At 41.2% G+C, this 17,137-nt stretch overlaps 1 protein-coding gene across 1 annotated transcript; it reads left to right on the top strand.

Moving 5' to 3' along the window:
* CEP57 (centrosomal protein 57kDa) lies at window positions 1-16,073 on the top strand. The gene is made up of 11 exons (XM_009881231.1): window positions 1-92; window positions 522-718; window positions 3,792-3,971; window positions 4,806-4,927; window positions 5,778-5,894; window positions 10,273-10,350; window positions 11,468-11,572; window positions 11,722-11,802; window positions 12,157-12,401; window positions 13,079-13,223; window positions 15,837-16,073. The coding sequence occupies exons 1-11, from the start codon at window positions 1-3 to the stop codon at window positions 16,071-16,073; spliced, it is 1,599 nt and encodes a 532-aa protein (XP_009879533.1).
* Window positions 16,074-17,137: the final 1,064 nt, after the last annotated feature.

Raw genomic sequence — 17,137 nt, 5'->3', positions numbered from 1 at the left:
ATGTGTGGTACAATCTGTTCATGGATAGATGGGGAAGATGAGTTGAAGCCAGTGGAAAAGAAGGCTTGGGGCTATGCAGCTGGGAGGGCAAGGTGAGGAGGGAGCGTGTCCTCTGCCCCATCTACAGTCAGTGAGCTGTTACGCTAGATGAGTGGATGTAGAACTGTGCTCCTGGGTGTGCTTTAACAGGTTTGGCCACCTTAGTACAGTATCTCATGTGCGGTAAGTATAATCAGTAGTTAAGAAGGTGGCTATTTTCCAACTGGCTGATGTATTGCCTTCCCACAATAAGCAAGAGACAGTAAAAGTAAGTAGAAAGCAAAAGTGGAAATCAGAAACTACTATAGAAAAGACATTTTTTTTCTGATACTGTTTTTCTTGAAAGGGAATTGGAGGTAAAAATGACACAGTCTAAGGCTGTGAGACAGGAAATGCAGCTTTTGAGGTATTACAGTCTCCTGCAGCAGTACTTCTACACATCATCTAATTGGGTTCTACTTTTTTTTTTGTTGTTGTGACAGGGAAACCAGAGTGCTGAATTGTGCCTTGTTTTGTTTTCAGGATGATCTGCACAAAACTCAGAACTCTGCATCAGCCACAGATGGACTCTCTACAACTTCATTTACAGAATATCCGAAGTACAAGCCATTTATTAATTCAGATTTGCTGCGTTCCCCACAGAAACCAGTAATTCCATATCCTGAAAGCAACAGCAGAGGTAATAGTTCAGCAAAGTTATTTTCTTACCTGTTTCCAAATCGTGTGGTGAAATACCATATGTCCACATCTACAAAGGTTGCAGTCTTTTTATCCTTTTATCGCTTCCCAGTGATGTGCAGGTGCAAGTCAGCTGTTTTGTAGGTCCTTTGGACTTCTCTTTCTGAAGAATACCTAATGAAAGAGGTAAACTTATGTCTGGAGAAAGACGCTCTCCTTCAGTAGGAGAGAGCTGTAAAATTGGCTGAGTACTTTATGAAACAGTCATGACATGTTTTCTTTGCCCCTTATGCAGTCCTTCTCTCCCTCGGTCTTTCCTTCCCTGAGCTCATAGCTGACTTTGAAATAAGGAGACTTTAGTCCCTGGAATGGTTTGGAGCAAAGGAAGAGGTTTGGCTCTGTTGAAATGGGAAGGCTTGTCATGGACAAAGGGTGTGGTGAGAATATTTATCATGTGAGTGAAGACTTGGAGGATACAGCAAAGTGTTCAGCGTAGTGCTGAACTGAGAACTCACAACACCGAAGAGGGAGGTGATTTGACTCCCATTTATTCTTGCTTGTTTCTAGGCTATTCTGTCTTCCTTCTTTCCCACTCTGGTCCTGGTGTTCATCTCCAGATAAACAGATTCGTCTTGCCTGACCTGACATGACAGAAATGTTCTTAGTTAGTTTTCTGTTATTTTAGCGAATTGGCTTCTTGTGCAGTAAGACGTACTCCAGAGCTGCCTTGGGATAAGTACAGCTGGCAGCACCAAGAGTTGGGAGGCTAGAGCAGGACTGATCCTTTGATGTGAGCTGTTTGGCTCAAGGTCACTGCAAAAATACTCCCTATAAGACTGGAGTTGTATGGAGCTGTATGAAAAACTTGGTATTTTTTCCTTATAAGGAGAAAAGCAAGAAACATCTAGGATGAATCCTAATATTATTCAAACAAAGTAAAAAATCAGTATGATAGGCTCAAGTCCCTGTTCCAATAACATAATTCATGTCTGAATTATTAGACTTCTATGATAATGACCTAGTAGAGGAAATCTCAAATCTCAAAGTGCTATTTGAAATGTAGTGTATGCTCAATGCCATCACTTTTGAGACTGCAGTTGACACAAAACTAAAGGAACCTTGTGACAGATAAAAAATTGCATGTGTTGGAAAGAGCTTCCTTATGAATTACTGATGCAGGTGTGTTTTTGTAGATTGTCACTAATGCAATGTGCAACACAAACTTTTGACTTCCAAGTTTTCACATGGCGACTTTTTTCAAGCAGGGAGTCTGTCAACTCTGAAACAAGTACAGGTGGAGGGAGACAATCTGATAAATTAATTCCTTTTTAAAGATGATGAAATGTCTTTACTTAAAAAAAAAAAGTAAATTAAAATTTTTAAGAAAATTAAATCCAACAGAGAGATGACCAGGTAGCTTACTCTTTTTGCATAGGTTTTAAAAATGCAAAAATGTTCTGGAGTGTATGTTTTAGTAAGGTTAAGGATATCTGAATTAACTTCAGATGAGAAAGTAGATTTGATTGTTCTTGGGGGTCCTTACTGCTACTCCCACCTCCTAATTTTAATTAAAATCATATTGAAAAATCCTGAAATTGAGTGTAGTAAATTCTGCTTATTTTGGGTTGAATTTCTTTGTGTTGTCTCTATGGGTGTCTCAGCGTACATAGTTGGTTTTAATACTCCAGTGAGGATGACTGAATGATACTTGGCATCCTGTTGGGTTTCACCTATATCTTTTCATTTCTTGAATTGCTTCATTCCTGTATTTTGTTGGTCAATCAAATCCCTGTAAACATACAGGGATTTCAATTTAGCTCTAAGGATGACAGTAACAAAGCTGTTTATAGTTTTAGCTATGCACATTTCAACTGAATCCTGATAACAGTAACATAAATAAAGAGAAGAGGGTGCAGTTGGTGACTCTGATCCTGCAAATAGCACCAAGCTATCTATAACGTCACCTTAACTGTGACTGCTGTCACCCACTTCTTATTTGCGTAACGGGTACCTTAAAGCAGGTAGGTTTTTTTTTCATTGATATAATATTGGAATGTGCTATTCTGCATTTCAAGATTGGATGAGTTTTTACTCTGGAAAACTCATTCTGGTAATTATTTCTCCTTTTTTTGTAATCTGATGCTCGAACAAATATGCAGTCTCAACTCTTCTGTGCATGTGCATTCAGTAATAACAGTGGTGTATTCTTTCTGTAGAGTGGGTTTAAGCACAAAGGAGTGGCTAATGTGACCTTGAAGATTAGTCTGCTATATGAGCTGTCTGTACAGATGTTCCTGTGTTTTACTTTAACAGGACTGTATGGGGAAAAGGGCTTATGGCTATGGTTCCCTTTGCAGAATTAAACAATACAGCTAGGAGACGTAATACATCAGATTACCAGCAGATGGTCTAATTGCAAGGTGATGTGAGTTCTATTGCAACTGCTTTTCTTTTTGTGGTGATGAGTATAGAAAGGTTTTGTTGAGTAATCGTCAAAGCAGGGAGTAGAACAGGAAGAGGGAAAGTTGTTCAGGTCTTGGGGGAGGAGGGGAACACAAGTGCAAGAAGAGCTGCCACTTAGAGAAATAAATGTTTTTATAGCCTGTCTAATAGCCAACCTATGTTCTGTTCTCAGACTGTTCATAGGAACATTGTGTTTGTGTATTTGTTGTGCTAGCATGCACTTGTAGAAGAGTAATAATATAAAAATTGCCACTGTTTTAACTCTTTAGTTGTGACCTTTCATTTCCTTTTGATAAAAGAGTCAGAAGATGCACTGTTTGCACTTAATCTACAGAATATTTACGTGCCTTGTTCTGGGAAATGGCTGCATCTTTCCCAACTGTTTCAGATGAAGGTGTGCACCAAGGGCATCTATTCAGTTGAGATTGGTTTTAGGATCAGTTATGGTTTAAAGGGAAGCAGGTCTTAATTCCTGGAAGGAGTCTTGGGTGCTGGTAAGGAACACTCTGTCTTTCTTACATAACATGCTTTTATCAAGGTGTTTCAAGTTCAGTGTTATCCTGAAGTGGTGCTTTAATGGTGTCTAACAAAAGGTACTTGTTCAATTACAGCAATATTTTCTGCTCTGAAGAATCTCCAGGAAAAAATTCGTCGACTGGAGTTGGAACGGCTTCAAGCTGAGGAGAATGTAAAACACCTCAGCAGAGAAACAGCAGACTACAAAAAAGTACTGAGTGAACAAATGCAACACAAAGAGCATGACAAGACTGAAGTGTCAAAGAAAAATCAAGGTTGTTTTCAAACTTGATATAGATACTATAGAACACTGATGTGGATGAAACTTGAGTTTTATCAATGCATAAAACTATTTTCACAGAATCATAGAATAGGTTGTGTGGGAAGGGACCTTTAAAGGACATCTAGTCCAACCCCCCTGCAATGAGCAGGGACATCTTCAACTAGATCAGGTTGCTCAGAGCCCTGTCCAACCCAACCTTGAAAGTTTCCAGGGATGGGGCATCTACCACCTCTCTGGGCAATCTGCGCCAGTGTTTCAAAACCCTCATAGTGGAAAAAAAAATCCTTCCTTGTAGTCTAGTCTAAGTCTTCCTCCCTCTTTCAGTTTAAAAGCATTACCCGTTGTGCTATTGCAGGAGGCCCTGCTAAAATGTTTGTCCCCTTCTTTCTTATAAGCCCCCTCTAAGTTCTGAAAGGCCGCAATAAGGTCTCCCCAGAGCCTTCTCTTCTCCAGGCTGAACAACTCCAACTCTCTCAGCCTGTCCTCATAGGAGAGGTGTTCCACCCCTGTGGTCATTTTTGTTGCCCTCCTCTGGACCTCCTCCAACAGGTCCATGTCTTTTCTGTACTGAGAATTATTTTTTTTAATTAATTTTATTTACTTTGTTCAGTGTCTTTTACTTTGTGGTAACACATGGAGTTACAAGAAATAATTTTGAAAGCATACTTTGTTTTAGGGATTTGCATGCATGCAGAATTTCGTTAGGCCTAATCAGTGGGTTTCTTTAGATGGTCCTTTTCTTGTTTGTTTTGGAACTGTCCCGAAAATAAAAAAAGTCCCAGGAACAAGCAGTGCATGGTTTTACTTTTCTGCTTCTTATCTTCAGAACTCGCTTCTCAGCTGGCAGCTGCTGAGTCTCGGTGCAGCCTTTTAGAGAAACAGCTGGATTACATGAGAAGAATGATCCAGCATGCAGAAAACGAGAAGTCACACCTCTTGGAGAAACAGGTGTGTTCTCAAGATTATCTCAGAGTTAAAGTATAAAAATCATGAACTATGTCATGATTTTTTATAGTTACTCTAATATCTTTAAGTCTATTTCAGCTAGCCTTTATATATTTAAGTGTGGATAATTTCCCTACTGAAATTTCCCAATCTTATCTGGACCTGGTATTTTCTGCCTGTGTGCGCCTGTCTCTAAGGCAATATCAGGCTCTGATATTAATAAGAATTGTTTGTTTCTGCATGATTGGCTTACTGCAGCAGCTCATTCCTTCTCCCTCAGTGTTATACCCATGTGCCACTGGGGAAAAAAGCTCCCTTTTGTGTTTACACTCTTTCAGGTCTTTGGGGATTTTCTTTACTAGTACTGCTTTTGTGAAATTGGGGCTGAAATACTGATTCTGTAGAAATAATAGTAAAACTTCCCACCATCAGTGACTCTGGGACTTGGCCTATATCTAAAATGAGCTTGAATTTTGTTTTATAGGAGTATGGATCACCTAGAGCTCTGTTCATTGGTGTCTGTCTGTCCTATTTCACTCTATTAGGTATTTACTGAAGAAAAAAAAATTAAAAAGCTAAGTAATGATTATTTTTTACTACATTAGATTTGTAAGAAGGAGAGACTGCAGAATTCTCTCCTGTCTGAATCTGGTTGAGTGTGAGGTTCCCAACAATGATGGAGCAGTGGTGCAGTTGCTCCAAAACCGTAGCACTGTTTAAAAATGCACAGAGGAAGTAGTAGTTCCTTTGGACTGTTCATGGGCCTCCTTTGGGCTGCAGACATAAGGGTTACTATAGATGGTCTTGTTTTATTGTGCTTACAATTGTTTTGCTTTTCACTTCTCCCTTCAAGGGTTCGTTGGAAAGAGATCGGCTGCTTGATCAATCACATGTTCAGTCTAAATTGGAAAAGCTGGATATGCTGGAAAAAGAGTACAGCAGACTTACTACGATGCAGTCCATAGCAGAGGTCTGTCATTTGCGCTGGATACTATATCAGATTTATCTTGTTTATTGTAATCAGCACTTTATAGCTATGTGTCAAAAATACAGCTGAGTAAAACTTTGTGCTGTAGAGAAAGACAGCAACTAAACTTTTTCTCTTTAAAGCTGAAGTGTTGTAAAAACTTGCGGTTATTGCTGGAAGTCTACATGGTCAGGTAGTCTTTATGTCACTAGATTTTGTTTAGCCTTAATCGTCTCTGTTGGTATTCTTCTCATGGTTAGTTGGTGCATAGGCACGTTGGGCTGTGGGTGTTCCTAAGCTCCCAACTTCTGAGTTGCCTTGTGTGATACTGGATGCTAGTGGTTAGATTCTAAGGCCTGCATTTGACTTGACTTGCTGTGGATATGTTTGATTTTTTTAATTTTTTTTTTTTTTTCTCTTAGCCATTGGCCCTTCTGAAGAACCATAATTTCTAGTTATTTGACTTGCAGAGTTGTGGAGCCTGGCACTGCTCGGCCTCTAGTCTTGAACCAGTTTGCCTCTTCGGGATTTCTTTGGAATCAGTAGCTTTTACAAATTCACTGTGCTTGGTCATATTCTTTCTGTGTACCATCTGTGGTGGTGGCTTCTGAAGTTTGGTCCGTGTACCTCTTTCTGCTGCTGTAGAGAGACCACAAGACGTCCCAAGCATGGGAACTACAGAGGGCGTAACCAGGGAGGGGCTTTCACCTGCAAATTTCCTCCATCCAAAAGAGGCAGATAGTACGTGATCAGAGCTGTCCTCAATACCAGAATCTAGACTCCATCAGAATTGTAGGCTTGCTTACACCCTGCACGCCAGCCCTTACCAGGTGCTGCAATAGATGGAAAAACTCCTGTTTTTCCCGGAGTACATAAGGAGATGTTTGATAGCAAATCTTTAGCTAGCTAGTCTGCTGCAGGACCTTTAGACACTACAGCTGTTCCTGGGAGTCCCTGACCCAAGGCAGCTGTAACAAGCTGTTTCAGATCCTGACACCCCATTTTGATAAGCTGCATTTATGGAGTAAAGTACCTGCATTGTTTACCTGGGCCAAGCTCTTTGAAAGACACGAGTGTCTCCTGGGCCTCCTTCACTGAAAGGAGCCGTAGGTTCCTCCAGGATCAGGGTTGGAATAACTGGTTCAGCAACAGGAGTTCCTTTCTTTCTCAAGGGCTTTTATCAAGTTTTTGATTTGCAGCAGCTGGAGTTAGGTGGGGCTGGGTTGTTTTTGGGGTTTTGTTGTGCCTGGCTAGTGAACATATTTTCAGTGTAACAGTTTGGGGTTTTTTTTTGTTTGTGTGTGTTTGTTTGGGATTGGGTTTTTTTTGTGGTTGGTTTGTTGATTGTTTGTTTGTTTTTTTCCCCTGGATCAAACTAGATGTCTTTGATATCTTTAGGAATTAGTAGCTGTCACAAATCTATTTTAGTGGAATTGGGTGTTAAATTCACACAATTTTGAATCAATTCTAGAAGCTGAGAGAAATCTGGATTTAGCTCTGACTAAAGGGCGTTTTGCTTGCTATTATTTTGCTGTCACAAGCTGTTTTCTGATCAACAGGTCTATCTGCCTCTGTGCTTGCAGGCTGTTTCTGTGTGACCATCCATGTGCCAAGTGTTACCTTATAATCCTGAAAGGGTGATGGCATGCTTTGCTCAAAACAGCTGCATCTGTTGCCTGTTTGATCTCTGCTTTAGTCGTGGCAAGACCATGGGAACATTTGGAAGTTTAATTTGAAGCAAGAAATAAATAAAAAACAATATTTCTGTATGTTGTGCAGTGAAATAGATGGAAAGTGGTGAGATGACTGCTCATGAGTGAGCAATGATTTAACTGCCTCTGATTTCAGACGCTGCCACAGCATAAGTTGTGTGTGGATCTTCCTGAGAGCATTTAATCTCCAAAACCTGCAGAGCCACTACCTGGCAATAACTGTTACCTTCGAGCAATTTGTCATTATTAATGTTGGCTGTAAAAAGGAAATGCTGAGATTCTTGTTCATGTGAAGGGCTCCTAATTGGAGTACTTGCCTCAAAAGCATTTTCTAGTGCACATTTATTGCAAACGTGGTCCCGCAGTGCAGTCTCTGGATAGCTGATCGAGAGTCCGAGTGTGGCTACGTCTGAGGATGGAGTAAGGGGACAGGGTTATTCCCTAAAAGCGCAATTCAGGCTCTGGTCTTGCATATGGCCAGAATTTGAGTGTATGTGTAGATGACATGTTTTGGAGAACTGCAGTTGGTAGTAATCAATCTAATCTTAATGCTAACAATGAGACTTAACAAAACCCCACCGTTCTGTGAACAAGAGAAGTACTGAATCCTTGTATCCTGTTGTGGCTGTACGCTACCTACACCTCTCGTTTTTCCTGTATCCTCAAATTGCCAGGTGCTGAGAGGCAACACCTGCCCTGTTCCAGCTGGGTGTATGCTGACGGCTCAGCTGTCAAGCAGGTGCTAATTGGCAAGATAGTGAAGCACAGAGGTAAAAGCTGTCTTCATGCTGGAGACATCGTCTCTGGTTGAGCTAATTTAGATGTTTATCTCGGCAGCTGATTTTCAGGAAGTTCAGGTATTCTGTATCTTTGAGGGCTCAGAACTTTCTCTCTTTGGTTAAAGTTGTTTGAAATTTATTTTGGTGGCAACCAAAAAGGATAGGTGAGGTGATCACATGAAATTTCATTTCTTGTAGAAAATCAGCAAAAATAGATGTTTAAATATTTAATTTCTTGTTTTTATTATATTTTTTTGCAGCAGTTAGTGGTGACTGAGCAGAGTGTTTTGGGCAGCCCAGTGCTGACCTGCAGGGCCCTCTTGTGCTGTGCTACCGTACGTGATGGGCAGCGTGGCCAGGGAGCGTCTGTGTGTTTGCTGTTAGCTGGTTCTCTGGCCTCAGTCCCTCTTGCTGATGGACCAGTAATGTGTGTCTGCCTACGGGAGAGCTGAGTTTGGAAAATGGGTTGAGTGATAATTTTTTTCTATAAGCAAGAAAAAAAACCAACCTTTTGGGACTATAACTTGGGTAGATAACTTCCAACAGCATCTGATGCTCTTGCTGTGCAGTTTGGGCTGCGCGCTGCAGCTGAACAGCTAGCTGAGTGAATACTCGGTTCCTTTCAGCATAAGAGCATTGGCCCAGCTTCACATCACTCTTCAGTTCAAAAGGAAGAATTGCTTCAGGATTTGCATATTAAAAAGCCTTTCATACTTAACAGGTTAATCTTTGTGCGACTGACCACATGGAAATCAAGAATTGTGCCACACGCTGTAAAGGGTGAAAGATGATTTTTAAGTTACCTGGAATATAACTGTTTTGAATGAGAAATAAATGAATAAGAGTCAAAAGAGTTCTTTTGTTCAACAGAAAAAGTTAGTTCCTTCACATAGTGCCTTTGTCCTCAATGTTTATCCAGGGTGTTGCCTTTTACTACCTTTGTATAACAGCTCATTATGTTCATCTTGCAGTTAATGCCTAAGTAAAGGAGAGTTTAAATATTTAACACCTCTTTGAGTTTTAAGTGTACTGGGTTTATTAAAAACAAAACAAATAAAGCTGTTACTTTTGAATTGCATGCTTTTTTGACTTAAGTTTAATTAGTGGCTCTGTGAATAATCTTCAGTCTTTAGGGGAAGAGAAGGGAAGTTGTTTTATGTCCTGGAGCACTGGATCATTTTTTCACTCTGCTGTATAAAATCAGAAAGTTTTTTAATAACTTTCACATTGGGAGTTTAAGTGTATCCTGCTTAAAGTATTTCATCTTGTTGGAGGGTTTACAAAGAAATGTGTGCCTTTCTCCTTAACCCTTTTATTTGAAAGGGGCTTTCAAAAGACTTCTGACATCTTTTTAACCATAAAAAGATGAAATTGCTTCAGTTTTGCTTACAGGTATTTCAGAGGCATCATACAAACTTCCCTCCTCTTCTTTATTAATAAAATTGGCTATATGTTCAAAAATTATTCTCTTTAAAAGTTTGTTACAGCAATTTAGTGGTCTAAAGAAAGCAAGTCTTCTCTCAGCTTATAATGATATGTGATATACCTTTGTTTGCCCTTCTGTCATACAAAATCTTTCAGGATCATGCACACAAACCAACCTACTTTCTAGGGTTTTTTTTTACAACTGAAGAGAAAGACAGCCTTTTGCATTACTCTCCCTGAAGGCTGCAACTTTATTTCTGCAATTGGTATCTGAATTTAAAATAGAAAAATCAATTAAGTCAAATTGACAAAACTTCAGTAATTGTTCTAATGCTGAAGTCTTCACTTAGCTTTAAGTTGTATGTTGAACTGATATACTTTTGCTCAAGTTCTTAGTATTGTCGGCTTCAGGAGAAAAGAATTGTTTCATTAGTAATGCTATTATTTTTATTCAACTTGGGCTAGAAAAAAATGAAAGAGCTGGAACAGAAGCTTCAGGAGGAAGAACATGCGAGGAAGCTTGTTCAGGAAAAAGCAGCTGAGGTAACCAACAGGAAATTTCTTTTGTACTGGTATGCGCTGTAATTAGCTCTTCCTTTCCATCAACTTTTCAACTAAACTTGCTGAAAGTGCCTCACATACATAGTACAATGAAAACCTTGTTTTAGTGTATGTGGTGGGTGTTTTTTGGTTGTTTTTTTTTTTTCCACTTCTTTCTGTCTGAGGTGCCAAACATTCTGAAGTTCTCTGAGCTTTTTGGAAACCTCTTTCTAACAGCACCTGTGCACTGAAGTTTGATTTCTTCAATAAAAGAAGCTAGTTGGAAAAGAGGAGCAGAAATTCAGGTTAATTCATAGTTGAGGATGCTTGAGGATCTCTGCTTTAAATAGATCGAGGTCAACAAGTGTGTTCACTTGTTCATAAGCGACTAAAATGTTGTAGAAGGAGGCAAAAAAGAGGCAATGTACTATTGGTTATGAGCCCATAAGGACACTGGTCTTTTCATAACCTTGAAGTGTTGTGTTCATTAAATATTCATTGTATGCTGAACGAGTGTGTAGGTAACATGTTAGGCTCTAGCATTAACCTTTGCCATGAGGTTGAGGGGCGTGGAAAGGGCATCTCAAATTAATCATGACTAATTGTTTTGTGAATGCTTCTAGTTGAGATTGGTTAGGAGATGAGTACTAAAGCCATGCCACTGTTGACCAGTAAGAATCCTAACCTTAACTCTTCCAATAGATAGTTTTGGTTTTGTGTTTTAGTTTTGGGGTTTTTATGTCGAATTTAAGAACAGAAAGAATAGTTGTCAGTTAACTGCGTGCCACAGGATAAATGGAGCTGGGTTGGGTGTCGTGACTTCTCTAATATTTTTGTCAAGTGTAAAGCACAGCTGATGTTTTGACACTTGCCTGCATGGGAGTAACGCAGTAAGACTAATTCTCTAACTTACTAGGATTAGTGGGGAGTAGTGCTTCCAGAGGAAGTATTCTTATTTAATGTTTAAATTGACCTTGGACTGCAGAAGCATCCTAAAGTCTTGCAAGCCCTTTCTTGCAGAGTCTTGTATTTTAAAAATTGTTGTTTTGCAAATCTCAGCTTACTCTGTCTCTAACTATTAATACAATTCCAGTAATTCCCCCTATTCCCTCAATTAAAGCTTCAGACAGGCCTGGAAACCAACAGACTACTGATTCAAGCAGCATCACCGTTGCTTTCTCCAAAAGCAAGAAAACCCAGGAAGAAAACTAAGCCGCCAGAAAAGGTAACATGGTGGGGGGGCAATTACTGAGGACTAAAATAAGGGTGCGTGCATGCAATCAGGAGGGCATGTTGCCTCTTATTACAAAGTGAAGGGAAAATGGGTTTGCTGTAGCATCATCTTTGATAAACATTTCTCTCTTTTCCTTCCAGAAGTACTCTCACACAAGCCACCTCACTGCGCAGCCCCATTACAGACTGTGTCTGGGTGATGTGCCCTTTGTAGCTGGGAAGGTGAGCTGCTTAATTCCAAAGCTTAATGCTCAGTAGCTGCAGCTCCTTAAGTGGCTTTCGCTTTGGTGCACTCCTGACACCCAGTGGTCAGATCATTTCATTTTCTGTGACTTTTTTCTTCCAGTTTGTCTTCAGAAAGCTTGTTGAATATTGGTAATTGCTGAACTGGCATTTCCAGAAAATGGGTCCTCTCTGCGCTGCTTGTCAAGCTGTTCTTGTTAGTGCATATTCATTCAAACAAAAAAAATACATTGCTGGCAGCAAATCAAACATGTTATTGTTTTTAAATGTTGCCCATTATTAAGTAGGTTGTTGACAACTAACTTTAAAAGTCTCTTTTACTTTTCCTTCCAGTCTACCAGTCCCAGTCATTCAGTTGGTGCCAATGTGCAACATGTCCTACACCTGATGAAACAGCACACGAAAGCTTTGTGTAACAGTCGTGTGGTAAACGATACTCCACTAGCAAAATCCATCAGTACCGGTCATCCTGCCAGCAAAAGCAGAAAGTCATCTCTGCCAAAGGACTCTTCTTCATCCCAGGAAGAGCTCTCAGAAGTGTTGCTGACTTTACAAGATGAGTTTGGACAGATGAGTTTGTGAGTTTGGCATATTCTCCATTACAGATTATGAATGTAGATGCTCTATATTTTTGCCTTTTGCTTTGAAGTTGGAAGGTTTTGCATGAGAAAGGAGTTAGTTTTAGGAAGTCTCTAGGATATAATCTCCTCATTCAACTGGCTGCAGAGGCTGTCATTTCTCCTTGCAGTTAAAGAGAGATTCTGATAAACACAGTCTGTGTTTATATGCAGCAGAATTGAATTTGTGAGGGGTAGGAGAGATGTGTGGTAACAGCCCCTGATGCAATGGACAAATAGTTCATTAAAGGACATCTTTACCAGTCATTTTGCTTGTCTGGGTTAACAGAACAGTAATTGATGTAGTAGAACTGCAGTAGATAGACACAAAACAGTAACTGAATGAGCGCTGAGATCATGCCCTCAAGGGGTTGTTTCATTATTTTGAATGTGTGGATTGAAGTTTGAAGCCACTTACGTTATTGAAACAGTGTTGTAGCAGCCTGCCACCAGGTTGTGCTACTGTAAAATTGCTGCTAACCAGCAAAACTGTCCTTAACAGTTCATTATGGCACATTGAACATGTCTGGCTGCTGATGCTATGGTTTCCTAGAAGTGTTATTTCTGAGCTGGGTGTACAAGCACTAGAAGCCAAGGGAGTCTGATGCAACCTTCGTTCTGTCTGAATTCCATGCTAGTGATCACCAGCAGCTATCAAAGCTTGTCCAGGAAGCCCCCACCATTGCTGTGAGGGAAGATCTGGAGAGGGAACTTGAGGTGCTGGTGGGAAAGATGGAAGCAAAAGCAGACCAGATTAGCAAAGTCAGGAGGCATCGGTTGCAGGTGAGTTACTTCTGATGATGTTCATGCTTCTGTAGAGTTTCTAGCTTAAAGGGTTTTTTATGTTATACCCTAGTCTATCAGCAATTGAATAAAGCAGAAATAACTACTGTAGAGCAGTAGTGCCTACTTTGTAGCTTTGATGTCCCAAGGTTAGTCTGCATGCCTCCATCTTTCTATCCTGGTATTTCTGCAGGAGTATCCTTTCTGTCTTACTATGTCACCGTTGTGCCCACTGTTCATCCTGTCCTGGGCAGAGATTTCACGTCTGTTCTTGCATTGCCTCCTAGACTCCTCTCATCCCCAAAACAGGGAAAAGATGGTCTACTGTATGATAGCAAATCCCACAGCTGTTGAATTCTGTAAACACAGCATAAGCTGATAGGGGCAATACACATGCTGAGAAACAGCATATAGGGCTGGAAGGTGCGAGTCTGCTTCCTGGGCCCCCAGCGGTCTGTCTGGGAGACATTTCTGGTTGGATATCATAGAATGGTTTAGATTGGAAGGGACCTTAAGGATCATCTAGTTCCAACCCCCCTGCCATGGGCAGGGACACCTTCCCCTAGACCAGGTTGCTCAAAGCCCCATCCAGCCTGGCCTTGAACACCTCCAGGGATGGGACATCCACAGCTTCTCTGGGCAACCTGTGCCAGTGTCTCGGCATCTTCAGAGTAAGGAATTTCTTCCTAGTATCTGGTCTAAATCTACCCTCTTCCAGTTTAAAATTGTCACCCCTTGTCTTGTCACTACACTCTCTGATAGAGTCCCTCTCCAGCTTTCTTGTTGGCCCCTTTTAGGTACTGGAAGGCTCTTGTAAGGTCTCCCCAGAGCCTTCTCTTTTCCAGGCTGAACCACCCCAACTCTCTCAGCCTGTCCTCATAAGAGAGGTGCTCCAGCCCTCTGATCATCTTCATGGCCCTCCTCTGGACTTGCTCCAGCAAGTCCATGTCTTTCCTGTGTTGGGGGCTCCAGAGTTGGATGCAGTACTCCAGGGGGGGTCTCACAAGAGGGGAGTAGAGGGGCAGAATCACCTCCCTTGCCCTGCTGGCCACACTTCTTTTGATGCAGCCCAGGATGCAGTTGGCCTTCTGGGCTGCGAGTGCACATTGTCAGCTCATGTTGAGCTTCTCATGAACCACCCCCCCCAAGTCCTCCTCTGGGCTGTCCTCAATCCATTCCGTGCTCAGCCTGTATTTGTGCATGGGATTGCCCCAGCCCATGTGCAGGACCCTGCACTTGCCCTTCTTGAACTTCACGAGGTTTGCACAGGCCCACCTCTCCAGCCTGTCCAGGTCCCTCTGGATGGCATCCCTCCTGTCCAGCCTGTTGACCACTCCACCAACTTTGATGTGGCAGAAGGTACCTGTGATCTGATCCGTTGTACTCACTCCTGGCATGTGTAAACCAGTTGTGCTGATCCAAAGCAACCGCTTTGCGTGAGCTCCATAGTGACAACCAACTGCACAAATAGTGGGGGAAAGCCCTTGTGAAATGCTGTTCTTCACATTGAACTCTAAACATCTCTCTAAACTGTATTTAGAGAGATATCTAGATTCCTGGGGGCTTTCATTGTTGAGCTGAATTCTTTAACAGTTCCCCTGTTTTTCTCTAATCTTCATGCATTTCAGTGAAATTCTTCCAAAGAACTCAACCCCATGTGTTTAATCTGGTTCAGTTCATATGAACTAAGATTCACCCTCATCTGACATGACTTATACACAAAATATGTACTGAGAGCACTGCTGCTGACATCTAGAATGGACACATGACAGGTTTTCAAGCAGAAGCATTACTCACCTTTGATCTCTTACTCTCTTCCAAGGAGCTGTTGCTGAGAAACAGATGTGTGGTAGTTCCCAGTAATGATTCGGCATATGTGGTAGGCTTCTGACGAGCTATTGACAAAAGTTTTAGGAGTCAGTGTTCAGGGAAATTGCTGCATGTTATTAACTAGGAGGAGAGCGCACGGCTACCTGGAGTGAGGGGAAGGGTGGAAGCCAGACGTTTTGCAGTCTGAGAGTATGAGTGTGTGTCTGCACTGTAGACTCCGTCCATTCCCTGTGCAGGCGTGTGCCAGCTCAGTCTTTGTTGCCGAGTCCTAAGTCTTCCAAGCTGTGATTTATAGTGCTGTGTGTGCACACAGCTCTTCACCTCAGCAGAGTATTGGTGTTCTTAAAGTTACATCTCTGACAGTGACTACCTAATACAATCGCTAGTATATACATAGAATCACTTGTTTTCTGTTTGTTGCTTGGGGTTTTTTTTTTTTAAATCATGGGGTGGTAGCAGTGACAAATCAGCTTTTTCTCACATGTAACTTTTCCTGTTATGTTCATGATGGACACATTCACCTAAAGTCAACTTGTCAGTTTTTAAAGAGATGACCTAGTGGTTCAGACTGGAAGCTGAACACAGTTCTAAAGATGTGAATATAGCAATGCTGTGTTTAAAAAAAAAAAAAAAAAAAAATTATTATTCAGGGTGACTTGGAAGCATCTGTTTGCTTAGCTGGGTGAGATGAGTGGTGGGATATTTCAGCTGTCTGGAAGAATTGCAGAACATAAACTGAAACATGGTCACTACTTAATGTTTTTCTTGGGGCTTCTCTTTCAGCTAGAGAGACTTAAGAGAGAATACAAGTCCAAAAAGACTTCTGCTAAACAAATAAAAGACAGCAGGTTCCCTGTTAGTGAGGTTAAAGTAACAACTACAGTAACCACAAAAGGAAAGAACGCTGGTCCCATCAAAGTGAAACCTGGAGAGAAGAGTCGGAAAAATCTTCAGCTGCTGAGAGACATGCAGACCATACAGACTTCACTACAGAAAGATGATATCAGCTGGGACTACTGACTGTTCTGCAGGAGATGTTCTTGAACCATCCTGGTCAAACTTTCTCACGTTCTGGATGCGAAGCAGCTGCATTTCCTGCTGTGTGAAAGAAACTGCTGTGCGCTAAGTGCACTTTTGAAATATGGGCCCTTGACTCTCCATCCCTGGGTTTGATTGTATATATTATGATCTACCTTAAAATACATTCTATTTTTAGGGTACCCTGCCACCAAATCCAAACACTGTCTCCACCAGTTCCTTTCGTGTTACAGTTCCAGCAGTCCCTCCATTTTCTTTCAGCACACTGAGCACTGCACATCGATGTGGGTTGGCGTGCGTGAAACGCCAGTGCCATTTCGCGCTATTGTTGAGCAGTACATTGGGAAGCTTCGCAAGGTGCATCTTCTTTGAAAACGATGCTGTGACCCCCCAAGTCTTAAGGGCTTTTGTCAGTTCTGTTCTGTGTGGAGCTGCAATTACTCAAACCCTGCGAGTGTCTAAGGGAGAACAGGCAAACCGTGCTAGCTCGCCTCAAAAAGCTTTCCTAGTTCTTGTTCTGCTGTGCTGCACTAATCAGCATTAATGGCAATGGATGTTTGAGTAATCAAAAAAGGAGCAAAATAACTTTTCCAAATTATTTTGCTTAATGATTGATTGAATTCAAGTCTGAAGAGTGAAATCTTTCTACAGCAATCGTACTTTATGGAAAAGCTATAGGATAGGGGATAATACCCCATCTCCTAGTCTGCGGCTTTGGGTGGTAAAGGAGTGAGATAAACCACAAGAGTTTTAAATTGCAAGTGCCTCAATTGTGCCATTCAGCCCTGGCATCTTGCTTTTAACTTCAAATACATGCTTTGATGAGCTATCCACTTTGGTAGTGGTGCAATTCATTTTGCACTCTGACTTGCACAGCTGAATAAATGTTATTTATTATGTTAATAATGTAAAGAATTTCCTCTTAATGGAATGTATAGAAGACCCAGATTATCCGTTTATACAGCTGAAGAATAATAAAGCCAGCTTGCCTGTTGAGTGAATTGTGGGAAAGCTGCACTTCCTCTCACTTAACTCGATGTTTGCAG

Source organism: Charadrius vociferus, unplaced genomic scaffold (genome assembly GCF_000708025.1).
Source record: "Charadrius vociferus isolate BGI_N301 unplaced genomic scaffold, ASM70802v2 scaffold1, whole genome shotgun sequence".
In the NCBI taxonomy this organism is placed as follows: Eukaryota; Metazoa; Chordata; class Aves; order Charadriiformes; family Charadriidae; genus Charadrius; species Charadrius vociferus.
Note: the sequence above shows the minus strand (reverse complement) of the source record. Positions and strands in the feature narration are given on the sequence as shown.